At 38.6% G+C, this 26,088-nt stretch overlaps 1 protein-coding gene across 1 annotated transcript in view; it reads right to left on the bottom strand.

Annotated features, from left to right (window-relative positions):
* RYR2 (ryanodine receptor 2) overlaps positions 1-26,088 on the bottom strand; it is a 674,490-nt gene that overhangs the window by 42,252 nt on the left and 606,150 nt on the right. The window contains exons 88-92 of the mRNA XM_077751737.1: positions 17,452-17,484; positions 16,178-16,258; positions 15,340-15,428; positions 13,618-13,746; positions 1,746-1,850 (exon numbers count right to left, since the gene is read on the bottom strand). Of these exons, the coding sequence (XP_077607863.1) occupies positions 1,746-1,850; positions 13,618-13,746; positions 15,340-15,428; positions 16,178-16,258; positions 17,452-17,484 (437 nt within the window). The remainder of the gene's footprint in view (positions 1-1,745; positions 1,851-13,617; positions 13,747-15,339; positions 15,429-16,177; positions 16,259-17,451; positions 17,485-26,088) is intronic.

Genomic DNA, 26,088 nt, shown 5'->3' with positions numbered 1-26,088 from the left:
ACAAAGATACATTGTGTCCAAACAACACAGATTGTACTTACATTGACATTACAATATTATGGATCATTAAATTTTCCTTTTAAACTATGCCTTGTTTCAGTTTTAAAAATTATACAAGGTATTGTTTTGATCATTTAGATTTTGCTACATATAAGGCTAAATTTCTCTGTGGCTGGAAGGAGAAGATTTTCTTTGTACATAGTGTCTCCTTGAGTAGATCCACAAACTGAACAACTACTAGGTAGCAACAGATGTTAATAAAGTGATGGGAATACACCAGAATGAGAACTCTCTTCTGAGTGTATAAATTTGGTTCCTGCCAGTTTCCTTTACTTACTAAAATGTCATAAGTGATTAGGTGAAAGAATCATGTTATTCCCTTATTTGGTGGAAGTCATCAATAAGCCTAGCTAGCCAGGCTTCTCTGAATCCTCTTCCCAACTAGGCTCTAAACTGGAGCTATAAAGACTTGAACAAAACACTAATAGAGTTTCTACTGGCTCAAGGCTGCATCCTTAGCATGACCCTAGCCCACCTTAGATGGCCTGCCTGGGAAAACTCAAGGCAGTCAAAAAAAATCTCCTACCGGTGCCAGCTGACACCTGGGGACAGGGTTTCCTCTCTCAAGCTCTGTGTGAAGGTAATTGCCAGCCTGCAGACACAGGTGGCCCAATTGCATCTACACAGACCAACCCTTTGTGATTTCTCCCTTCCTGCCTCTACTGACCCTCTGTCTATTCCCACATTCTCCCTTTAAAATACCCAGTCACCTCTGTACAAATCCAAGTGGAGCTCAGTTCATACTAGACTCTTCCCTACTATGAAAGTTATTACTGATTAAAACCTGCCCTAATTGCTTTAACCAGTACCTGGAGCTGTAAATCTTTGACAATATGCTCCCGCTTGTAGGCCATGGTGGAGGGGTGCGGTAGGCAGGCGCAAGTGTCCCCACTTCACTAGAGGAAAGGGAGCTGGCTCATATTAATGGTACACACAAATGTCTTCTGGCCTTAACTCCATCATCCTTTCCTCCCCCTGACACCTGCAAATACCCATGCCCAGACAGGTATGTTGGATCTCAGGATGGATCATCAAAGTTCACCCCACCAAAGGGACACATTTACCCAAGATTTATATTGATAATTTTTCCATTCGTTTATCTCTTAGCTTCGAATGAAACAGATACAGTAGTGAGAAAATAACATGCTGATATTTTCAATATGCATTCCCAAGTTAACATTAAAACACAGGTGGAGAATCTGTCTATTCTGTACGTGCTTCTCCTTAGATACTTTTTCTCTTTGACTTTCATGAAGTTAAATGTCCTGTTAATGAGTGAATGTCATCTGTTGAGAACTGCTGCTTATTAATGACTCAGCAAGGAAACTGTCTGTCTCTCTTTCACAGGGGATTTGCAGATTACAAATCCTTTTTCAATTACCTGGAGGAAGGAGGAAAACTCTAGTGAGTAATCACCAAGAAGTGGGTCTATGAAGGAATGTAAAATATACAGTGTTTAGGGATTATTTCTCCATTATATTCAACTCCTTAGTATCTTTGGTTCTTAAATTTGAATAATGGCTACTATCTATTCTCAGCTTGCATAAAATTATTTTATTGAAAACAAATTTAAATATAGAGTAAAAGATGGATCTAAGGAAGATCACAGTCAAACAGTGGAAAGCAGGTTGAGTATGCCAATGACTACCATCTCTTACCAATTAGGATGGGGGAAGAGAATTTACCTGAGACAGCTTCATCTGCATGTGGGCAAACACGTGAAGGAAGCCCACAACCGCATCCCACAGCCTGCTGTGGGCCAAGCTCTGCTGATTCCCGGTGCAAGGACCCTGGACCAGAGACAGACATGCAGCAATTATTCCTGGATAACTGAATTGCCAAATTAACTTTACAACAATAGAGAGGAACAAAATTAACTTTGCGTTTACATATCACCAATATGGTATGTGGGAAGATAGGAACTCAAGCGAAAGATATACAGTGGTGATAATGGCATAGTACCCTCAGGAGATAAGTATATTCTCCTTTGAAATGTTTAGCATAATAAATTCCAAAGACGGTTTCTCAAAGACATTTGTGTTCTGTTCCTGTATGCACAACAGAACAATGACAAAAAAAGAATGATGAATTTTTTTCATTTTTGTCAGGCTTTTATAGTTTCTTTGACTTGCAGGAAGAGGGTAAGGTCCAGCTCTTTTGGTTATTAAATCTAATCAGAGTTACTACCTGGTGTGAAAAGGATCTGTGGTTAAGCTTCAGATAACAGGCAACTATTTCTTATTGCTAAATAGTAACCTGGACAAATCATTCCTATTGAGGAAAACATCCTCTTCAATGCTTTCTTAAGCGTACAGCTGGTTTACCAATTGCACAACCACTGAGATTTTAAAAGATTATTAGCTGGTCATGAAATTCACAAACCAGACTCCAGGGCAAGTGGAACCCAACTTTGCTGTCTTAGCTCACACTTCAGAAGTGATCTTCATGTGACATGAGGGACTGTGTGTTGTAGCAGGCACAATGCTTGAATAGAGACAGCTTCTATTTTTATTTCCAAGGAAAGAGTCTACAATCACTAAGTTTGGCAAACATACCTACATCAACTGGGGAAATAAATAACAGGGATTTTATATATGTTAAAACTTTTCTTACATGCATTCATTCATTCATTTATTTTGAGAAACAGAGACAGAGCTCAAGCAGGGGAGGGGCAGAGAGAGAGGGAAATGCAGAATCTGAAGCAGGCTCCAGGCTCTGAGCTGTCAGCACAGAGCCTGACGTGGGCCTCAAACTCACCAACTGTGAGATCATGACCTGAGCTAAAGTCGGACACTTAACTGTCTGAGCCACTCAGGCACCCCCAGGGATTTTATTTAAAAAGAAAAAAATATATGTACAACACATTTTTTAACTTTCACTTCACTTGTTCTTTTTGACAAATGACTCATTATGAGTAAATGTGAGAGAATGTGGGGCGCCTGGGTGGTTCAGTTGGTTAAGCATCTGACCAGCTCAGGTCAACGATCTCACAGTTTATGAGTTCCAGCCCCACGTCAGGCTCTGGGCTGACAGCTTCAGATTCTGTGTCTCCCTCTCTCTCTCCCCCCTTCCTCACTCGTGCTCTTTCTCTCTTGGTCTCTCAAAAATAAACAAAAAACATTAAAAATAAATTGAGAGAATGTTAAAACACGTTTCAGATTTCATTCTAGAAACAAGTGACCAGAAGAGACGCCCACACTGACGATACTGACAAGATGTTGAAATGGAACTCTGTTCTGTGTCAGCTTCTCTTCTCTCCAAAAGCTGACAGTGAAAGACAGTAAGTGCCAGGTACCTCCACAGTTCCAAAGCAAGGTGCTAGATGTAATACATGCAAAGGAGGAAACGACATAGATCTTCCGACTCTAAGGATATAAAGGGGATGCCACTGAAAAGGGAGAGACTTGGAGACCTCTCCCTGTGCGGGGCATCTCCTGCTTCCACTGCTGCTGGGATAGAAGAGCAGACTGCATCCTGCACACCTCGGGAGCTCAGAGGCTCGGTGCCTGGTGTCTGTCTCCTGAAGCTGGTATCACAAAGTGTGAAAAGCACAGGGGCACTTGGGTGGCTCAGTCCGTGAAGCGTCTGACTCCTGATTTCTGCTCAGGTCATTATCTGCTCTGACAACACAGAGCCTGTTTGGCATTTTCTTTCTCTCCCTCTCTCTCTGCCCCTCCCCCACTCACATGCTCACTTTCTCTCTCTCAAATTAAATAAATTAACTTATTAAAAGCAAACGTGAAAGGCACAGAGTGACAAAAAAAAAGATATGTGTTTCTCATACTAAGGAGGAAGAGACCCCGTCCGTCCAACAAGACTGTGGAATCTTGTCCAACACGACTGTCTGGAAGGGTGGTGTGATTCCAGGGCAGATGGATGGAGGCCTCCAGACACACAGGGTCTGGTGAGTAACCTGAGAGCGGGTGGGCAAGGAGGCAAGTCCAGGTGCTGGAAGCAGCCAGCGGGCCAAGCCCACTAAAGAATACAAGATGCCACCAGACCCTGCTCCACTGTGCACTCCTGAATTAACGTGCCCCAAAGGAAGACCTCCCCACTACGTCTTCCTCTTGCAGTCCTTACTCTGAGGATGCCAGAGGCGGAAGGGAAGGAGGGGAGGTAGGAAGAGAAGAATCCTGCGGTGAGACAGAAGCCAATCCCAGATCATACCCCTGGCATTTCCAGGCTGATGGCGAGGGGAGGTTTTAGATACGATGAGAGCTGAGTGACTGCCACAGTGCTATTACTGTGACAAAGTGAATGAAGGACTTTTATTTATCTGAGAGTGGCCAGTGCAGAAGATCCATCGAAAGAATGGTAAGGAAATGGCTTAGAGAACAAGTGTGAGAGACAGTGGTAACGAGAACTCTGGTTATTTTCACTTACACGTTAATAAATTCAGACACCAGGGGCACCCGGGTGGCTCAGTCAGTTAAATGTTCGACTCTTGATTTTGGCTCAGGTCATGATCTCATGATTCGTGGGTTGGAGCCCTGCCTTGGGCTCTTGGGATTCTCTCTCTCTCTCCGTCTCTCTCTGCCCCTCTCCTGCTTTTGCACTCTCTTTCTAAATAAATAAATAAATAAACTTAAAAAGGAAGGACGGACGGACGGAAGGACGGACGGATGGAAGGAAGGAAGGAAAGGACCGGGCAATATTTTACAGTGTATTTCAGTCCTGTCTGGCTGTTACAACTATGGGTTCAAAGCAACGGATCTTCAGGATTTCACTGGAGCTCAAGTCCACATATTCCTCATGCCTTGTGGGGCCAAAACCTGGGAGGGTCAAGGTGCAGGGGACCACTACATGAACACTAAAATGCCATTTCAAAGAAAATAACCTGCATGTTTCCTCAAGTCAGGAAAAACTTTCTTCATGTGGTATTTACTATTTTAGTGTTTATTTATGACAGAAGACTAAGATCTTTTGCAAACTCTAGGTGACCAAGACTTGTTTTTGCAACTCTGATGTGACAGAGTTGCTGACCGAAGGCCAAAGTACCCATTTTTCCTTTGGAAGCAGAAACATACAGAACCTAATGAACTTTCTGGAACCTGCTCAACCTTCAGCCATGCACTTCTGGGAAATAATAACTGATGTGGATGGAACCTATGAGTCCCATACTGTGGAACCTTCTTACTGGTGCCGGCATCACATAAAACCTTCACTGACTGCCCGAGAGCGAGATGCTCTTGCTTCCAGATTGAATGTCTTCAGGCAATAACAAATAAAACTTTCTCTTTTCCCACCCATCACTTTGTGGTCCTACTTTAGGAACATAGACAATGTAATGCCCTCTTATTCAAGCAATTTTTATCCTTTCCCCTTTATCAAAACTGCAATGTAATCCTACAGATGATTACTTTGACTTCATTGGTTTTGGATCTCCCTCATATAATTCTCTACAGTTAGCAAAAATTTGAATCAAAAAGCAGTATACAATAGTGTAATCTAAAAGGCTGTCCAAAATAAGCTCGAAGCTAGTGATGAGCTTTTATTCACAGTATTAATAACAGTCAGTAAGTATGATGCAAACGGAAGCTTCTTCAAAATATATTTTACTACATTCAGTGGGGTGGCTTGGACTAGTGTCTGGAACAGAAAAAGGACATTCATGGAAAAAGGGGCATCTAAAAAAGGGGAAAAAGTCAGTATAAAGTCTATAATTTAGTTTAGAACAGTGTTATTTAATTTCTTGGTTTTGATAAATGTGTCAGAGTTACATAAAATGTCCATGTTAGAGAAAGTAAGGTGCATCTTACACACAGATTTTCTCTATTTTTTTATATTTATGTATTTATTATTTATTTTTGAGAGAGGGTGTGACCAGGAGAGGGGCCGAGGGAGAGGGAGAGGGAGAGAGAGAGAATATCAAGCAGGGTCTGTGTTGTCAGTGCAGAGCCAGATGCGGGACTCAAACCCACGAACTGTAAGATCATGACCTGAGTCAAGATCATGAGTGAGCCACCGGGCACCCCACTCTCTACTTTTTCTTTGCAACTTTTCTGTATATCTAAAATTACTACAATGTAGCTTTTATTAGAATATATAATTCAGAAACAATTAATTTATATAAAAATGCCATGTAAACTAGGAATAATAAGAACTTAAAAAATGAACAAGCCATAATAAACCAAGCCTACTTTATCTCTCAACTGCTTTTACAGAATGTTCTCTGTTAATGAACAAATTAGAATGAACTCTGGGGTTCCAGCTCAAAATGGTGACCTAAGAGGATCCTGAACTTATCTCCTCCCAGGACACACCAAATCCATAGCTGTGTTTGGAATGATTTCCTCTGAAAAAAAAACTGAAATTGGTGGAGGGACCCCTTTACATCAGCCAATGTGATAGGAAGTACACAGCAGAAGGCGGGAAAGTCTGGGCAGTCTCACCACAAACTTCACCCCAGCTATGACACCCAACAACTGGAAGAAATCTCAAACCCTGGAAGTTCTCCCTGAGGAACAAAGGGCTTGTACCCCACACTGGACAGCCCAATTAAGACCAATACCTGAGAAACAAACCCCCGAAATATTTGGCTTTTAAGACCAATGGGGTTCCTGCCCACCAGACCTTTGCGGCTGTGGTGAACTAAGGAAAGAAAGGCTCATAAAGTGCCCTTGCAAAGACTCACCCACCCCAGGCCCCAGTGCAGAAGGAGCCCTTTGTAAAGCATCCAGACTTTGTATGAAAGAGACGCATTTCCTAATTTTAAAGCATGGGACTGAGAGGCAGTCATTCTTTCTTAATGATTATTTATTTATTTTGAGAAAGAGTATGAGCAGGGAAGAGACAGGGAGAGAGGGAGGGAGAGAGAATCCCAGGCAGGCTCTACTTTCTCAGTGCAGAGCTTGACTCAGCGCTTAAATCTATGAAACTGTGAGATTGTGGTCTAAGCTCAAAGCCGGAGTCTTAACTGACTAAGCCTCCCCAGCGCTCCATCCTAGGCTTTCTAAGAGGCTTCCATGTTTCTGTAGGTGTTTGGGCCTGGGGGTGGCTTTCTGGTGCTGCACTCTTACAGGGGCCTGTGGACCTCCTCTCTGGGAAGGAAGGCTGATGAACACACACTTTGTGCTCCCCCTCTCCATCGCTCCAGCAAACTGGTATCCTACAGAAAGCAGCTTATAGTCTTCTCTGGTGGCCTGACTTTTGTGGCTGCTGGCAGGGAACACACCTCCACATTGCCTGGCTCTGGTGGCCAGTGAGGCATAAGCTCACAGCCCACAGGACTGTAACCAATGATGTAAGGGTTCTTAAGAGCTACCACAGCAAACTGCAACAGACCCAGGAGCTCAATCTCTCCATGAAAGAGGTCTATTCGTTTAAACACAGCTGCAGCCTGAGGGGCCGGCTTCTCATTAACAAACTAAAGACTGACTGTAAATCCCTACTGAGACCTCCAAAGGCAGGAATTAATACCTTCACACTTTTCTGCCTTATTCCTCAGTACCAGCACCTCTCAGAGGGGAGATCTTATACATGCCTGGTACCCTAATTTCTATGCGGGGTACCTGGTTTGTGTGACCTGCTTCCCAGGGGACACTCCTGGATTACTTGGCTCTGGGGAGCAGGGTGGCTTATGTTCCTGGGTCCCCTAGGACTGTAGTAAGTGGGGAAACAGCTCTTGACAGGCTATCACCCCCAGGCACTGCACAAAGAGCGGAAAGAAACATTCCTCTACTCTTTCTGTGAAAGAGACCTACTTGCTAGTCCTGGAGATTATGCCTTAAGGGCAGGCCTCAGGTTTTGCACACATCTAGGGGCCATAAAGGTATTCTCAGGGAACACAGGCTGAGGGATGCTACCATTGTGCTCCCACCCCCTGACTTGCTACAGCTCACTGGCATCTCTCAGAAAGGAACATGTATACTCATCTGGTGCCCCGAGTTTTACAACTGCCTTGTGCCCAGATTGCCTGGCTCTGGGGCCAGCAGAGTTTATGTTTAAAATCCCACAGAACTGTATATATTTACATTAAAAAAAAAAAAAAGCTGCTGCCTGAGGGTCTAATTTCCCATCTAGGTGCTGACTAAGATCTTCCCCTTTGGGACAGTGACTGGCCTTGTATGCCCTCAACTACTGTTAAGTTATAAAAACAGAAGAGACTGCTTGGACGATCATACTGGTTTGAGACACAACCGAGAGCTAGGGTAAGGTTGAAGAGTAAAGTTCATCTCCTATGGGAGGCCATTCCTTCAAGACTAGGAGGGGTGGCTGCTTTCCCGGATGCACAGAAACCAACACAATCAAGAAAAATTAAGAAACAGAGGAATATATTCCAAATGAAAGAACAAGCTAAATCCTCAGAAAAAGAATTTAATGAAACAATATAGAGTTCAAAGGAATGGTCATAAAGATGTTCCCCAAACTCATGGGGAAAATGGATAAAAAGAGAAATTCAACAAAGAAAATGTAAGAAAGTTCCAAACAGAAATCACAGGGCTGGAGAATACAATCACTGAGCTGAAAAATACACAAGGGGGCTTCAACAGCAGACCTGATGGAGCAGAAGTAAGGATCAGTGAACTTAAAGAGAGAGCAGTGGAACTCACCCAGTTCTGTGGGTGCAGAGGTCACTATATAATGATAAAGGGGTCAATTCAACAAGGGGATATAATATGTGTAAGTACTTATGCACCCAACATAGATAAAGATAAATATATAGAGCAAATAATAACAGATTTAAGTAAAGAAATAGACATGAGTACAATAATAGGAGGGAACTTTAATATCACACTTACATTAGTAGATTATCCATATAGAAAATCCATAAGGAACCACCAGCTTTAAACAACACATTAAAACAGATGAACATAACAGATATATACCAAAAATTCTCTCCAAAAGGAACAGAGTATATATGTATTTTTTGCATGGAATTCTCCAGGATAGATCATGTTAGGTCACAAAACAAGTCTTAACAAATTTAAGAAGACTTTAGACTGAAATCATAACAAGCATATTTTCCTGACCACAATGATATGAAATGAGAAACTGATTACAAGAAGAGAACTGGAAAATTCATAAATATGTAGAGATTAAACAACATGCTTCTGAAAAACCAGTGATTCAATGAATAAATCAAGAGATGAATTTAAAAATATCTTGAGAAAAATGAAAATAGTAATAGGTAATAACAAAAATTGTGGAGTGCAGAAAAAGCAGTTCTTTTTTTTAAGTTTATTTATTTATTTTAAGAGAGACAGAGAGATCGCAAGCAGGAGAGGGGCAGAGAGAGAGAGAGTGAGAAAGAGAATCCCAAGTAGGCTTCACACTGTCAGCACAGAACCCAACACAGGGATCGATCTCACAACCATGAGATCACGACCTAAGCCAAAATCAAGAGTCAAATGCTTGACTAAGCCACCCAGGTGCCTCTAGAAAAAGTAGATCTAAGGGGGATGTTTACAGTGATAAATGCCTACTTCAAGACAAGAAAAATCTCAAATAAACAACCAAACTTTATACCTCGTTGAATGAAAAATAAAACAACTGAAGCCCAGAGTTAGTAGAAGGAAATAACAAAGATCAGAGCAGAAAGAAATGAAATAGAGACTAAACAGACAATAAAAAAGATCAATGGAACCAATAACTAGTTCTTTGAAAAGATATACAAAATTGACAAGCCTTTAGCTAGACTTACTAAGAAGAAAAGAGAGAAGACTCAAATGAATAAAATTAGAAATGAAAGAGAAGATGTTATAACTGATACTACAGAAATATAAAAGATAATGAGCCTACTATGAACAATTATTCTCCAACAAAGCAGACAACCTAGAAGAAATGGATAAAATGGCTACAGAAACAGCCTTGCAAGACTAAATCATGAAAAAATATAAAATATGAATAGATACATTAACAATAAGGAGATTCAATCAGTTATTTGAAAACTTCCCTGATAAATTCTACCAAATATTCAAAGAAGGATTAATACTAATTTTTCTGAAACTCTTCCAAAAAAATAGAAGGGGAAGGAACACTTCCAAAATCATTTTATGAGGCTCGTATTACCCTGAAAACATAACCATATAGGGACACAGCAAGGAAAGAAAATCACAGGCCAATATCAATGATGAACACAGATGCAAAGGTCCTCAACAAATTTTAGCAATTTGAAGTCAACAATGCATTGAAAATGATGCAGAAGGATTTATTCCAGGGATGCAAGGGATGGTTGAACATCTGTAAATCAATGTGATATACCACATTAATAACATGAAGGATAAAAATCATATGATCATCTGAACAGATGCAGAAAAAGTATCTGACAGAATTCAACATCCACTTATGATAAAAATTCTCAACAAAGTGGGTATAGAAGGAAATGTACCTTAACATAACAAAGACCATATATGACAAACTCCCAGCTAATATCATATCTGATGGTGAGAAGCAGAAAGCTTTTCTTCTAAGAAAAGGAATAAATCAAGAATGCCCATTTTCATCATTTAAAAAAAATTTTTTTGAGCTTATTTACTCATTTTGAGAGAGAGAGCACAAGGAGGGTAAGGGCAGAGAGAAAGAAGGGTGAGAGAGAATCTCAAGCAGGCTGACCTGAGCCGAAGTCGGACACTTAACCGACTGAGCCACCCAGGCACCCCAACTTTTGGGTATTTACCTGACAAAAATGAAAACACTAATTCCAAAAGACACATGCAATCCTATGTTCACTGTAGCATTATTAATAATAGCCAAGATATGGAAACAACCTAAGTGCCTACTGATGGATGAATGGAGAAAGAATGTGACATAAGATACACACACATACACAGACACACATAATGGAATATTATTCAGCCATAAAAAAGAAACCTGCCATTTGCCCCATGGATGGACTTTGAGGGCACTGGGATAAGGGAAATAGGTCAGACAGAGAAAGACAATTCATGTATGATCTCACTTACATGTAGAATGTGAAAATAAACAAAAGAACATGCTCAAAAATACACAGAACAGACTGCTAGTTGACAGAGGTAGTGGTGGGGGACATGAAATGGGTGCAGGGAGCCAAAAGATAGAAACCTTCAGTTACAAAACAAGTAAGTCTAGGGAATGTAAGATCCAATGTGGTGACAATAGTTAACAATGCTGTATTACACATCTCAAAGTTGCTATGAGAGTAAATCTTACATTTTCTCCACATAAGGAAAGAAACTCTCTAACTGTGCATGGTGCCAGATGTTAACAAGGCTTACTGCAGTGATCATTTTGCAATATATATAGATATCGAATTATTATGTTTTATGCCTGAAACGAACTTAATGTTCTGTCAAGTCTAGCTAGATTAAAAAAATAGTTTTGCACATACTGAGAGGTTAACAGATTCTTCTTGTTTTATATAAATTCAGGAATCTCACCTATATTAGAAACCAGGAAATGCTCATTCTCTACCTCAAAGGCATTTAAGTTTCATATGTTATTTAGGAACCATTTTACTAGCTTTCTATAAAATTCTCTGGCTTGCTTGTGTTATCAGATAACTTTATTTTAACCAAGAGAATTCACATGGAATGTTGCATTGATAACTTCCTAGGTGTGGATGAGAATAGAAGGCAACAGTGGAAGCCAGTGAAGACAAGGGAATGGGAATGTGAGAGGCTGAAACAGATTTTGGGGGCGCCTGGGTGACTCAGTCGGTTAAGCATCTAACTTCAGCTCAGGTCAAGATCTCGCAGTTAGTGAGTTCAAGCCCTGCATCAGGCTCTATGCTGACAGCTCAGAGCCTGGAGCCTGCTTTAGATTCTGTATCTCTCTCTCCTTCTCTCTCAAAAAATGAAATAAACATTTAAAAAATTAAAATTTTGCTTCTATTTGATTTAAAGAAAATTTATCAGAATTATCAAGTGTTGGCTAAGAAATAAGGATCTTCTCCTCTGTGCAGGGAGAGAATATAGAACATGAGGACCTTGGGGCGCCTGGGTGGCTCAATTGGTTAAGCGTCTAACTTCAGCTCAGGTCATGATCTCACGGTTGGTGGGTTCGAGCCCCGCGTTAGGCTCTGTNAAAAAAAAAAAAAAAAAAAAAAAAAAAAAAAAAAAAAAAGAGAATGAGGAGCTTCCAAGGTATGAACACAGAGGAGAGAATGAGCCAGGCAGAGGGATGGGTCACGCTCCCCCACCTCTACAGCATCTACCCTCGGTTGGCTTCATTTGGCCACCCGTGTTCATGTGCTCAGTTATCCTGTAAACACTGGTAGCTACGCAAGGCTCTGGGGTACCATCTGTCATTTTTACTTAACTTCTTTCTGCCACAAGATTATGTTTAGTCTAATGAAACAAACTAAGTTTCTTCCTCCCGCTTTATCCTCGGCACATGGCACTTCAAACAGACTGACTGATTCCGAGTAAAATTGGCCATGACGACAGAAAACTGAAAGGAAAGATGACTGACTGCCCCCTAGGAAATAACAAAGTTTTCCCTGGTTGAAAATAAAAAAAAAAAAAGTTTTATAAAACCTTTTAAACATCTGCAGGTCAAGACTAGAAGTTTAGCCCAAGAAGAACATAAAACAAATTGATGTTTTAAAAAAGGCATTTCCTTCATGGTTATTGCAATTTTACCTGTAACATACATTATTATATGATTTTATGTGCATGTGTGTACGTGCCTTCACACATCCATATGTACTAAAATGAAGTTGTTGGTTTTTTGAATGGTTTATTTATTTTTTCTTTTTTTAAAAATTCAAGTTAGTTATACAGTGTAGTCTTGACTTTAAGAGTAGAACCCAGTGATTCATCTCTTAAATATGATACCCAGTGTTCTTTCCAAAAAGCACCCCCCTTAATGCCTATCACCCATTTAACCCATCCCTTCAAACACTCCCCGCTTCCAAAAACCCTCAGTTTGTTCTCTGTATTTAAAAGTCTCTTATGGTTTGTCTCCCTCTCTGTTTTTATCTTATTTTACCTTCCCCTATGTTTACCTGTTGTGTTTCTCAAATTCCACATGAGTGAAATCATATATCTGTCTTTCTCTGATTGACTTATTTTGCTTAGCATAATACACTCTAGTTCCATCTATATTGTTGCAAATGGCAAGATTTCTGTTTTTTTCATCACTGAGCAGTATTTGTGGTATATATCACATCTTCTTCATCTATTTGTCTGATGATGGACATTTGGGCTCCTTCCATAATAAAGTCTTAAACACTATTCTCTTTTATATAAAGTTTCTTTGAAACCCCTTCCTCATTTTTGTGGAATACAATAAAGAGTAGTTTATTGCTCTGTCCTTTCTCCCTCTCTTCTTTAGTATTTATTGAGTGCTTAATATATACCAGGCCCTAGAGACACAATAGAGCCACCATCCTGGTTCACCCCTGAAAGGAGTTAATAATAACTCAATCTGCCGAATGGTAAAGCAAGTTCATGACATAGAAATTCACACCTCAGTCTGATATTTAATCATAGTCATTGCTTAAGTATCTATGTGAAAGGTCAATAGCAAATGTGGATGATGGCAGGAAAATTGGCATTTGGCATTTTTTTCATGGAATTCAATGGTAACCAGTAGACTATTTTTTTTCTTCAAACACAGAAATATTTAAATGTTTACCTGAATATACTCTGTGAGTGTGTTAAAGACCTGTTTTGCTACTTGAATTGCTTTGGAGAAATTCCGCTGTCCTTGTTCATCAATAACATCTTTCCCAGAGTAATACCAATAGAAATCGCTAATGGACTCCTGGAAAAGAGGGATGACAGGATTAAGACACATTCTAAAGCTACCACTGACCTGTCTGGCTTTGAACTCTATAATAGGAAATCATTTTAAATAACAAGATTTGGAATAAAACAAAAATATCTGTGAAGTAAATACTATTCTCAAAGATTTTCCTAAACAGTGAATGTGGCAACCTTTTCCCGAGACAGAAATAACAACTGGAGATAGAAAGTAGAAAATTTAGTTTTAAAAATGACTCCCTGTCACTGATGACTTTGAGTTTCACAGACATAAGGAGTCATAAGATGAATGCATATTTATCCACTGAGCAAAGCTAAATTAATTTTATGTCATTTTATGTAAGCACAAACATTAGACAAGTCTTGGATGTTTTGGGGGTTACAGATATCTGACCTAGCTCATTAACATTTCCTCAACTCCAAAATGTTCGTTGCTCTTCTAAATGCACTTCAAGGAACTGGTTGGACTACTTATAAACTCAGACAATGACAAATATAAACAAACATCTAAACAAGATCAATCTTTCTGAACAGGATGGTTTCAATAATAACTTATATTTGGAAGGAATCTTAGTTGGCTAAAGGAATAATACAACTTATTTTTTTATTCTGAGAACCAGTAGGGGAGAGGCAGAAAGGGGGTGGGGGGGACAGAGGATCCGAAGTGGGCTCTGAGCTGACAGCAGAAAGCCCGATGTGGGGCTCGAAATCACAACCATGAGATCATGACCTGAGCCGAAGTTGGATGCTTAACCAACTGAGCCAGGCAGGCAACCCAGGAATAATACAATTTAGTCTAGCATGTAAACTGCATTTGGATTTTAAGATATGATTTAAAAAATCGCAAATATGTTTTCAGCAATATTTCTTGTATTTGCTTCAAATATGGAAGCTCTTGGTTAAATAAAAGGTTGTGCTTTTACATACTCAAAAGATTTAGGGAGAAACTTGGAAGTTTGAATGTGCAGGTTTTAAAGTACTATATCTGGCTACTCTTATAAATAAGATGAGGGAAATAAAAGTTGTATGGACCTCTCATTACCTAGGAGGCCTACACCTTCAGATTCAGTTTCATCAACAGGTGAAAGATTACTACAATATCACAAAGACTTTTACCTGATGGAGTGTTAAGCTGGATTTTAAATTTAATTCAAGTGTTGGGACAGCTGAAAAGGACTACTTGTCAAATTTAAGTACACTGTGGGTATTTTAAAAGCCTTTCTTTCTCATTCTTAAAAACATTTCAAACAGTCTTCCCAATTTCTCTATCAATTTTAGAAGAAGGACCAGAGTATATAAGTACTTTCCAAAATGAAATGAATTTAAAGTGCCATCAAGCAAAAAACATTTGGGGGGGGTGGAAATTCCCACTTATAGAAAGAAAATCATGAGCCAAGTAGGAGCCAGGATTGGAGGCAAAGGCAACAGAGGTGGTTTCACCCTAAAACTCAGTGAAAGACTGTGATCAAAGATGAAAAATCTCAAAAAATTCTGTCTGGTCATCCATCACGACACATTAAACATGTCGGTTTAATAATTTTGCCACATTATGTCAACTCACCAACTCCCTTCATTCGTTACTAGGCCAACATACCTGGACTCTCAGGAGGTAGTCTACAGTAGAGATGATGATGTTGACAGTAGTGTTATTGCCAGTCTGAGTTCTCAGATAATTTTGAAAATCTACATAAGAGCAAAAGAAGTTACTGAAGCTGAGTCAAAAGTTCTTAATGAGTTATCTGAATAACTCCAAAAGCAAATGATGTCTCCAGCAACATCGCAGTGGCTAAGAGCAGTGCTTTATGGGAGCACCCCCAAAACATCTCGGTGCATCACAGAACATCAATAGCCAATTTCTGTCAAAGTGGTCGCTGACGTCTGTTTCCTAATTCCTAGCCCTAGAGCTCTGGGCATCCCTGGAAGGAGTTCCATCCTTTAGGATGGAGCAATTAAACTATGCATTCAGTAATCATTTGTTCCTGTGTGCTGGGGAAACAAAGTTAAAATTAAGATACAGTTCCTGCCTTCACAGATGCACAAGTCTGGGAGAGAGCTTGTTACATACACAACAAAGGGAAATACGTCATGCTAAGTAATACTATGAAGTAGATTCCCCAGTTAACGAGAAGGGGTAGGAAGGAATAAAGCCACACAGCTCCCTGTAGACATCCATCTAATCCGTATCGTCTTCCACCTGTCTTTTCTAACAGAAGAACAAATGGTGGGAATTAAGTGGGGTGGCTAGCAAAGGACCTTGAAAGTAGGGATGCAATGCATAAAATGTCACAGTGTATATGGAGCACTCTGAGGAATAGTCCAGAATGTTTGCTGACTCAGGGATGAAGCGTAATTGGAACGAGCAGGCCCCTGTCACTACTGGTTTCAAAACGCATCCTCCTTGGAACCATCACAGAGTCTGGGGTCTCACAAACCTGAGTTGTGTCCCTCACAGAGCAGCTGCAGGAAGCGGAAGAGGTCACAAGTAAACTCGTCATCCTGGAGAACCTTTTCCCCTGCAGAAAATCCAGAGGGATCAGACATGATCAACGACCCTTGCCGGTCCCTCCCATTCTATCGCCACCTCCAGAAAACTTGCATGTGGATCTAGCATCCTTCTGAACCAAAAACAGTCACAAATCATAGCCACTATTCTATCTGAAGCTCATATGATCATGCGCTTGGCAGATAGATGCACTTTTTCTTTGTCAGAAAAGAACATTTGAATCTTAAAACTCAGATTTCTCTCTGTTAAAAGTAGCAGCATGGGTTTGGCAACATTTTAGAAACAACCTGAAGATTTAAACTTTTCTTTCTTTCTTTTCTTTTCATTTTCTTTTCTTTTTTTTTTTTTTTGGTAAAGTGTGTCTAGGAATGATCTCCACATCTCTTACAAACGCCAAAGTGAAATCGACTTTGCTCCAAGAGTATCACCAAATGATTCAATGCAAAGGCATTCCATGCATATATAAAACAGGTCCCAGAGCTTCTTCTATTTAATGAATAATTAAAGGGTCTTGTAAAAAGTTTAAATGACCAGAAAATGTTTGATTCATTTCAATTAGCTATCTCATTAGCTTGCCTATAGATCTCAAAAAGTAAAAAATTCAGAAATCTGATAGGCAGGTCATTGGTTGTAACTTTACTTTCAGAAAGGAGGAAACTGGCAAAGAGACCTAATTCTACATACCAGACCAAAAGAAAGACTTTGGTGGCTCATGCCCTATGGGTCAACCTAACCAAAAGGTGAAACAAAGGCTAGCTCATAGCCATAGAAGTTACTCAGCATTATTAAAAACAAATACATTTGAGGGACAAACACCTCAGAAGAGGGTTCAGACATTTTACCTACATTTCAATCAAAAGGTATTTTGATCACAAGTTACTTTGAAAGCAAAAACACAAAGAAACAAACAAAAAACAGCACCACACGGATGAAAGTTGATTTTGAAAGTATCGAGTGTCAGTGGAAAAATTTTCAACATTATGAGTGTATGCACTGCCATCTAAATGTGTTGCTTAGAAATCAAAATGACACAAAAAATGTTGTTTGGCAAGTGAATGAATGTACTTATGTATTTAAAAAAAATGAGAATAACTTTTCAGACTGGAAATACTTTGGGCCGAGAAAGAAAACTATGCAATGACCATGTGTTTACTTTAACTAAAATTATGAATGATTATAATGACAGAGAGCTGATGGACTTACCAGTCTGCAGTCTGTGACTTTCAAAGTGAGAGGCTTCATATAATGGGAGGGTTAGGAAGCAAAACCATTTTGAAAACTAATATAAACATTAAAAAAAGTACATAAAATCACTGTACTGGTTTCCCTGTAAGATATGATATTTGGTGACCAAACTAAAATCACCATGCATTCAGATCAGTTGTGTGGCAAGTTCAAGTGTAGGTGCACACTGCTTTGAATCTCAGTATATGGCTGATAAGCCCATTTTCCTCAGTGTCTCCTTTTATGACGGGATAGGAAAGAAAGGGAGAACAGTTTAGGCTAATAAACTAAACTCTTCACTTATGATACTTGGTATCTTTCCATTGAACTACTTGAATCAGAAGAGTCTTTAAAATGATATTTAAATCAAAATATTATGAATTACACAGACTTATTTTTCCTTGCAAGCCCATCTGAAATGCTTTACTCTAGAAAAGCGTATCAATAAACCATGTATTTTCAATGTTCACATACTCAAAGTGGAATAAGAAACCCTTGAGAGAAAGTATTCAGAAAAGTTAACAAAGAAATAAATATCACACAGATTACCAGTGTTCCTAAAAATGCCCTAAACAATGCACACTGATTTATAACATTAAAGCTTTATTTATAGTCGGCATGCACAGCATTTTCTCGACTGTTATACCACAACACATACAAGTAACTTTACTTACATAAAGACACACTGCACACAGCAGAACAATAGGGAAGGGGCTTAGGAGGGGGCAGGTCAAGACTTCCTTTACCATCAGGGGATAACAAGGTATAAACTGGGGTGCTATTGCTTAATGAACACATCACTATCTGGTTAAAATGCTGCCATTCCCCATGCTGCATGTAAGTGGTACAGTAACAGAGATGGATGATGGCTTTATGTCTGCAAAGGTACAGGATCAACGGTCTATTTTGGGATGTATGCAAAAAAAATTCCATTGCAAGATGGAAAGTAAGATTAATAACGAATAACGAAATGGAGCAAAATGTCGTTGAAAGTGCTCTGCCGTTCTTAAAATATTGTTTGCAATAGCTGCATGATGGTCAAATGTGAATACTGTTAAGGACATTCCTTGGGCTTAATTTTTAATTATAAGGGGCTAATGACTTCTAATACTTTAATAAAGGGACAGTTATTTCAATATTGTTGCTGATGATGAGATAGTTCTTTGTGCCTTAGTTTTCTCATCTATAAAACAAGGCACTGTCTACCTCACTAGCTCTTCATAATTTATGTGACCATATTTAGAAATTGTGGAAAGGTCAATATTATTAGTAGCAGTAGCAACAACACTAAATAAAGATGGGAACCACATGCTTAGGTGATGAATGTATTCATTTGAACATATTTATTAAAAGTGTTTCTGTTTCCAAAAAGCGATCTTAATTTTAATGGATCAAAAGAGTCTCAAAAACCTCCATTTCACTTGGAAACAATATTAGTAGACTTTATTTGTTCAAGACACCAGTAAAATTAATTCCTATTTTAAAAATCTAATCAAGTTAAGACACTTTTAAAGGCCACTGTTCTACTCACAATTGGTTTATTTAATTAATAGAAAAGTATATAATGTTTGCTTAAGAGTTTATTTTCATTGATTACCTAAAACACTCATGGTCTTAGCTCAATGTTTATGGCCTTATCTTGAGACAAAGCTGGGTTTAATTGTTATTAATTGCTAAAAAATTATCAATAATTATTAATAAAATGAAGGCAATAAATGAAATACCTAGTAAATATATAAAAACAATTGAATTAGGATAAATAGATCAGAAGACTAAGATCCTCTTTGTTGTGTCTTTTCATGGCAATATCTCCAGTAATGGAAAGCTAAAGGGATAGGTGGCCTGAAATACAATGCTGGTTGCATCAAAGAACTCCCTATAAAAGCTTGTTATGTGGAACTCAAGAGTATTTTCCTCCTTCCCCTGCTGTGGAAGAAAAAGTTCTACTCATTGATCTTTAGAGGACTCAAACACCCATTTTATATAATGGTAAAATGGAAAAATTAAGGCTAAAAATATTTTTAAATAGTGAAAAGTCAGATATTTGGTTCCATGTAGGTAATTTTAATGTCACTGCTTAAATGGTTTGAATGACTGCTTAAATTATACTACTATTCAACCAAAAAAAGCTACAATTTTTAAAATGGATTCATAATTAACATTTAGTTAGTGACTACAGTGTGCTAGGCATTGTGCTAGATGTATTTTCTTATCATTTCATGTTTACAATAATCCTATGAATCAGGTGACATGAATCCCATTTTCTGGTTCAGTAAATAATTGAGAAATTAAGTAGCCTGACTGAGGTCCTCTAGCTGTTTTCTTTTTTCAAATGTTTTATTTATTTCTGAGAGAGAGAATGATAGCATGAACAGGGGAGGGTCAGAGAGAGAGGGAGACACAGAATCCGAAACAGGCTCCGAGCTGGCTGTCAGCACAGAGCCTGACATGGGGCTCGAACCCACGAACCGTGAGATCATGACCTGAGCCGAAGTCAGACGCTTAACCAACTGAGCCACCCAGGCACCCCTGAGGTCCTCTAGCTATTAACTCGTAAATTTGAGTCCAATAAACTTTGATGAACATTCATTAAGTGTCTCCTACATGGTAGGCATCTTGTGAGATCTTGGGCATATAAAGACTAATAAACACAAGTGCTAACCCAAAGAAGTTCATAGTCTAATGGAAAAGGTAGCCAATAAAAAGGTCATTTCAATACCAAAAGCTCTTTCTGAATCACAAAGTTCACATCAGTAACTGATCAGCTTTTTGGCTAATAATCTTCGACTACATGTACTATATGTTGGTTCAAATGTGAACTCCTACTTGTTTTTTTATCAATTATAGAACCCAAAGAAAACCATTTTCTAGATATGTGGCTTTGGGAAAGTCAATTCACCTTTCTGAGCCTTTGTTTCATCATTTTGATATGGTAATTAACAATCTCCTCACCCCCTTACTTCCATAGGGTTGTTGGGAGAATAAAATTGGCTCAAACAAGTACGACTGCTTTGAAACATGCAAAGCACAAACGTAATAATAGTGAAATTTCAATGATAGGAAGTCATCAGTTCAAAAGACCGAGGTTTCTAAAATAAAGACTTTCAGTGGGTCGCAGGTGTGATAAATAATCTACATATTCCACGTACTCAATTTAACATGAGTGCATAAAATGCATTCCTATTTCTAACCCGAAGACAATACCTAATAAATTAGGTATGTCCTATGAATAACAGAATTAAAGTACATGTTAGTTATGAAGGAAAACATCCCTTGCTTTCAAATGTAATTTGCATATTATTTCTCTTATAACTTCTTAATGCCTTTCAGCTCCCATTACTCTCACTGAACTCCTTACTGTTCTTCACCCAGTCTATTAACCAACATCCTAACTATCTCCCTTCCTTCAGACTGTAATGCCCATCTTATATACTTCTATGACAACAGTTGTAGGCAATCCATTATAATACTCTCCCAAGAAAAAGAAGGACTCCTTTAATAGTAATTGTGAAAAATCTACTCTGAAAAATCCCCTCAATCTACTATCAAACATAACCACAGAGCTCCCCAACTTCCATGAAGGAAATTGTGCTCTTCACTATTTTTAGAGGACTCAGTGTTTAGTTAGCATATTAGCATCACTGAGAAATGAGAAATCTGTTTGTTTTAATGTTACTGGCTCGTACAATGTATGTTAGGACTTAGTGCCAGTTGGCCCATCACACAACACACAAGACTACTGAAGCGTTACGTAGTGGCTCTTCATGGCCTCGGAAAGAAAGCACAAATTTCTTGTCATGGCACAAAAGGCCTTTCACAGCCTCCCACAAACTATCTTTCCACCATCTGGTCTGTTCATGTCTCTTCAACCACACTAGGTCAGTCATGTTCTTCATCATGCTTTGTACCTTAAGCTTTTCATATGCAATTCTGTTCCACTGGAATATCCAGCACCTTCCTCATCTACCAGGTAAATGCCTACTTCGGGCCATAGGTTGCTTCTGCTGTGAAACTTAACCCATCAGCCTGTCAGCCAAGTACTTCAACTCAGTTCACTCATACACACAGCTCGTGGGTTTTGAAGTTATTTGTTTACAAGTCTGTCTATATAACACTGGGTCCATAAAGAACTCCAATGCCTAGGACAATGTCTAGCACATAATAGCCACTCAAACTTCAATCAGTGTGTCAATGTTTAAAAAACCATATGAGGATGGTAGGAAAATCTATTTGGTTCCATGAACTAATATCACAGGCTCTTCTTGGAAAGAAAGTTGACCCACAGGAATAGCAGTGTAGTCAGAATTGAGGGCTACGCTGACCTACACCTGGGTCAGACTGCAAATCTGGGGTGGGAGATAGCCAATAAATAATTAAGTACTAAATACTAATAAAAAATCAGGATAGCCAATGTTTACAGATTGTGTTAATTATATTTTGATTAACAATTAACTCTTTTGCTGCATTTTCATATAAACTTGATGAGGTCAGCATAAATATATTGAATAAGAACCTCAATTCAGTGCATTGCCAAATACAGACAGAAGTTTAGAAAGGTGAATTTTTAGTTGTTGTTTTATATAAAATGTTTAAAAATTAAAAAAAATTTGAGGATTGTATCAGCTTCAAAATTTCATCTTGCTAATGAAATCCAGGACTGCTGCAAAATGTTCAAAAAATAAAATAAAGTATCTTCTACAACGTCCCAAGAAGAAGTTGGAAAAAAGAAAATTGCACTTTCAAGCTCATAATGACTTAGTAATGAGGTTAAATGGTTCTGACAAAAAAACAAAAATTCAAAGATGGAATGAAATTTTAAATATTCTTCTAGGTTTTTGGTTTTGAACTTCATTATATGTTAAAAGAAAACACATGACTAAAAAATTATACAGAAAAGACAACACCGAGCACATCACAAATCTAACTAAACACAGTGCAAAGAAAACTCCTTTTTTTTTTTTTTTTTAAAACAAGTGGGAAACCCAGGCTATTGAAGGAAAGAGGGAAATTTAGTAAGAAGGGACAGAAATACTGGCAAAGTTACATGGCAGTTAACAATGGTAGGAAAAAGGAAAAAATAGTAAGTGAATAGTCTGAAATCTTTACATATAAACCTTAAAAAGGCACATATTTCCTAATAGTATCTCAATACTGATTTGGGAATATCATATATAACCATGAGAGTTCCAAAGTGATCTTAAGCAATAAGTAAAGAAGCAAAAAATGCCACCCAAGCCGATATGGTGAACATAAAATAAGCCCCCAGAAGGTATTAAAAGATGGGGGTAAGGGATTGGCTCATGAAATTGGTTAATAGTGGGAGGCAGGTGGCCTGCATTTCAGTCTTGACTCTGCCACTTCACTGTGTGATCCTGGACAAACCATGTAGCTTTTCCATCCCTCAGTCTCCTTACCTATAAAATGGGGATAATACCTTACTGGTGGTCATCCATATCAAAAAGTTGCATTTAAGTTATACATTTTCCATGGTTATAAAATTTATGGTCATTTTATCATCATCAGGAAGAGTTTTAGGTGGTTGGGATGGAGATTTAGATCATCAGATCATTTTCTCAGTGCTAAGTTTACACTGCTTGGGTCTGAGGCTTTAACATCACTAACAGATTGGGAGTTTTCAGCCTTCTCTATGAATTCTGGGAGTGATGATTGATTTTCCCTCTCCTATCAGGGTACAAACTTTTCTTACCTCTTGTAGAGTCTTAATCAAAAAAAAAACGGGCATGTAACAGAAATTCTTAAAATATGCCAAAAGATAGGGTTGCTATAGGTGTTCTTAATCTGGGAAATAGTATAATTATTCATAGAGTGAATGAATTGTCATTGTGTGTTCTAACAGGCATCTTGATTAAGGCAAGAGTGTATATTCAGGAAGCACGATTTAATCTCTGAAGCTGTGCTGGTGTCCTAGGTACTCTTCAAAAATCTCATCCCTCGTTTATTACCATTGCATATAATGTCTTTTAGAAACGACTTTGAAATGCCAATGCCATCTTTGTTATTAGTTTGCTATTGTTTCTCCAAATTCAGTCTCAAGGATGAAAAACAGTTTTTGTGTTAGGAAGGTTTTTAATGTGTGATGTTTTCAAAGTGACAGAAAAAAACCTCTGTAGATCTCTCAATAATTGGAAGGGAAATGGCAGAGCCCACTGGCCAAGAGGAGGCTCAGCAGGTCACAGCCCCCGGATTACCACTGATTTCCCATGCACCCCTTGGTGCAGCCATAAAGCCACAGTATGTCCAAGACAGAAACGCCACGGAGAGACTACCGCACACATCTATGTTTCATTCGTTTACACGACAGTTGCAAACACTGGGTCTATCAGAGTTTTTTTTAATGAACGAAACAGAACAGAACAAACCAAAAAAACATAACTTAAACGCTTCTTGCCCCTTTATGTCTAATATGTTCACAACTGAACATCCTCATGGAAAGAAAGAAAAAGGAAAGCTTGGTATATAAGTTCTATAAATGAAAGGATGCATAATGATAGCAATTAAATAATGGATTCGTTCAACAGTCTACCAAAGGAAAAAAAAACGCACAAAAAACTGTCACTGTCAAGACTGTACACAAAGCTAACAACAAATGAAGGAGCAAGTAAATAAAAGGCAGATCATTTATAATAATTACCACGCTCATGTGTGATGGCTGAGGAAAGGAGAGTACATTTACAGATGAAAGAAAAGGAAATGGGGAAAAATAAGTTGAGATGTTGTTTTTGCCTTGCTGTTTATAAGGAAATACAACAGAAAATGTGTTAATCAGTTTGGGCAATTATTTGTGTGTGCTGCAAAAAACTAAACAGATCAAATTAACCCCCTGAGAGATGGGACTAGTTCTCGCATCAGAACGTTGATTCTCATCAAGCTGTTTCTGATTAGGGACTCACGAATGTTATTCCAGTACATAGCTGGCTGACAAAGGATAGGAGACCCTGTAAGCTAACCCTGCATGGCCACTATTCCTGCGCGGATATGAACAAGGGCAACGAATGCCTAACGGAATTGTGTTCAGAGCCTCTGGAATGTTAGGTAATAACTTCAGGGAAAAATGAAATTGCTTTCTAGTTCCGAGACAAGAAGTCTGACTTTGGACAGAGTTCACCCATTTTAGACACTTTACAGCTCAAGGGAAATGCCCAGGGCTTCCTGGAGACCTCCGAGGCAGGCAGGTAATGAGCCCTGATATTTGCAGGGGCTCTGAGGTCTCTGGATGGGGTCCTCAGGCCAGTGTTGTAACTGTTGACATAAACCTTAGCCATGAAGAGATTTGGCTGGATATTCATTTCAGAAAATTTAAGTAAGTTTACAGTGCTGCTGGCAAATTTCTTAAAAGTAGCTAGCATAATGAGGTAGCTGTAGGACTAATTCTGGATGGTAGAACCTATACATTCAAATGTCAAGCAGAAAATAAAAGCACACAGGAGCTGTAGAGTAGCAGCAGCATTAGAATATGTATAAATGATAATTTTTAAAATTTTTTTCAATTTTTATTTATTTTTGAGAGACAGAGACAGAGTGCAAGTGGAGGAGGGGCAGAGAGAGAGAGACACAGAATCCCAAGCAGGCTCCAAGCTCTGAGCTGTCAGCACAGAGCCTGATGTGGGGCTTGAACTCACGAACTGTGAGATCATGACCTGAGCCAAAGTCGGATGCTTACCCAACTGAGCCACCCAGGCGCCCCTATCAATGATAATTTTAAAAAAACAGTAAGAAATATGCAGCTAATCCTTTTAACTAAAGTGAAAAAAAAAACTATACAGAAATAATTAGAAAGATTAGTTAGTTCTAAAATATCACAGAAAGGTAAGTCAACTGCAAATAGCAGCTGGAATAAAATTTAGTTTGTGCAACAAGATTAGTTTTATCAAAGATCTGATGTGCCAAAACTAATGTGTTGATAAGATATCCACTTCAAACTAGAACAAACAAACAAAAACAGATCAACACACAGGGCCTCAGTGAAACTAAATTAATTAGAAAAAAAATCAAACACAAAAGAACAAAAACAAATTGAGACAAAAAATATTGAAGATTTTTTTCCTAATATAAAAATTAATGTGCAGCAATAGTTATTTCTGCTTTAAATGTAGTGTGGGCTAAATTTTCTACTTTATACACACATCTATTTACAGAGAAAAAGTCTAAGGTTATGTGAGTCATTATATTTGTGTGCATGTAAATTAAATGATCAGAATTATTTTAACATTAAGAATTGCTCATTAATTTCTTTCATCAAATTTGGACTTGCAAAGACACAGGGATGTATGAGATAGAAAGACATCTGTGCTAAAGGGAGGAGACTGTCCATATAGTGGTCCGATCTCAAAGCATCACTATCCTAAGAAGACTGAGGAGTCTGCAAGTTTGGCAGTTTGCAAAAGTAGCCAAAAAAAAAAAAAAGTCCAACATTCTCTAATTTGGTTCATCCATATGCTTTATAATTTCACAGACGATTCTCTCGTAAGGGATCCTGGTCTTAGTCTACTAGTAACTAGGGGAAAGGCCACTTATGGTAGGTCTGTAATAAAAAGGATTTAACGGTCAACCATTAATGGGAAGGTTGAGTTTGGGGTATGATTTGAGTGAGTGTCC

Source organism: Crocuta crocuta, unplaced genomic scaffold, assembly GCF_008692635.1.
Source record: "Crocuta crocuta isolate KB4526 unplaced genomic scaffold, BGI_CrCroc_1.0 scaffold59-1, whole genome shotgun sequence".
Taxonomy (NCBI): domain Eukaryota; kingdom Metazoa; phylum Chordata; class Mammalia; order Carnivora; family Hyaenidae; genus Crocuta; species Crocuta crocuta.
The sequence above is the reverse complement of the archived record's forward strand: the minus strand, read 5'-3'. Positions and strand labels throughout refer to the sequence as shown.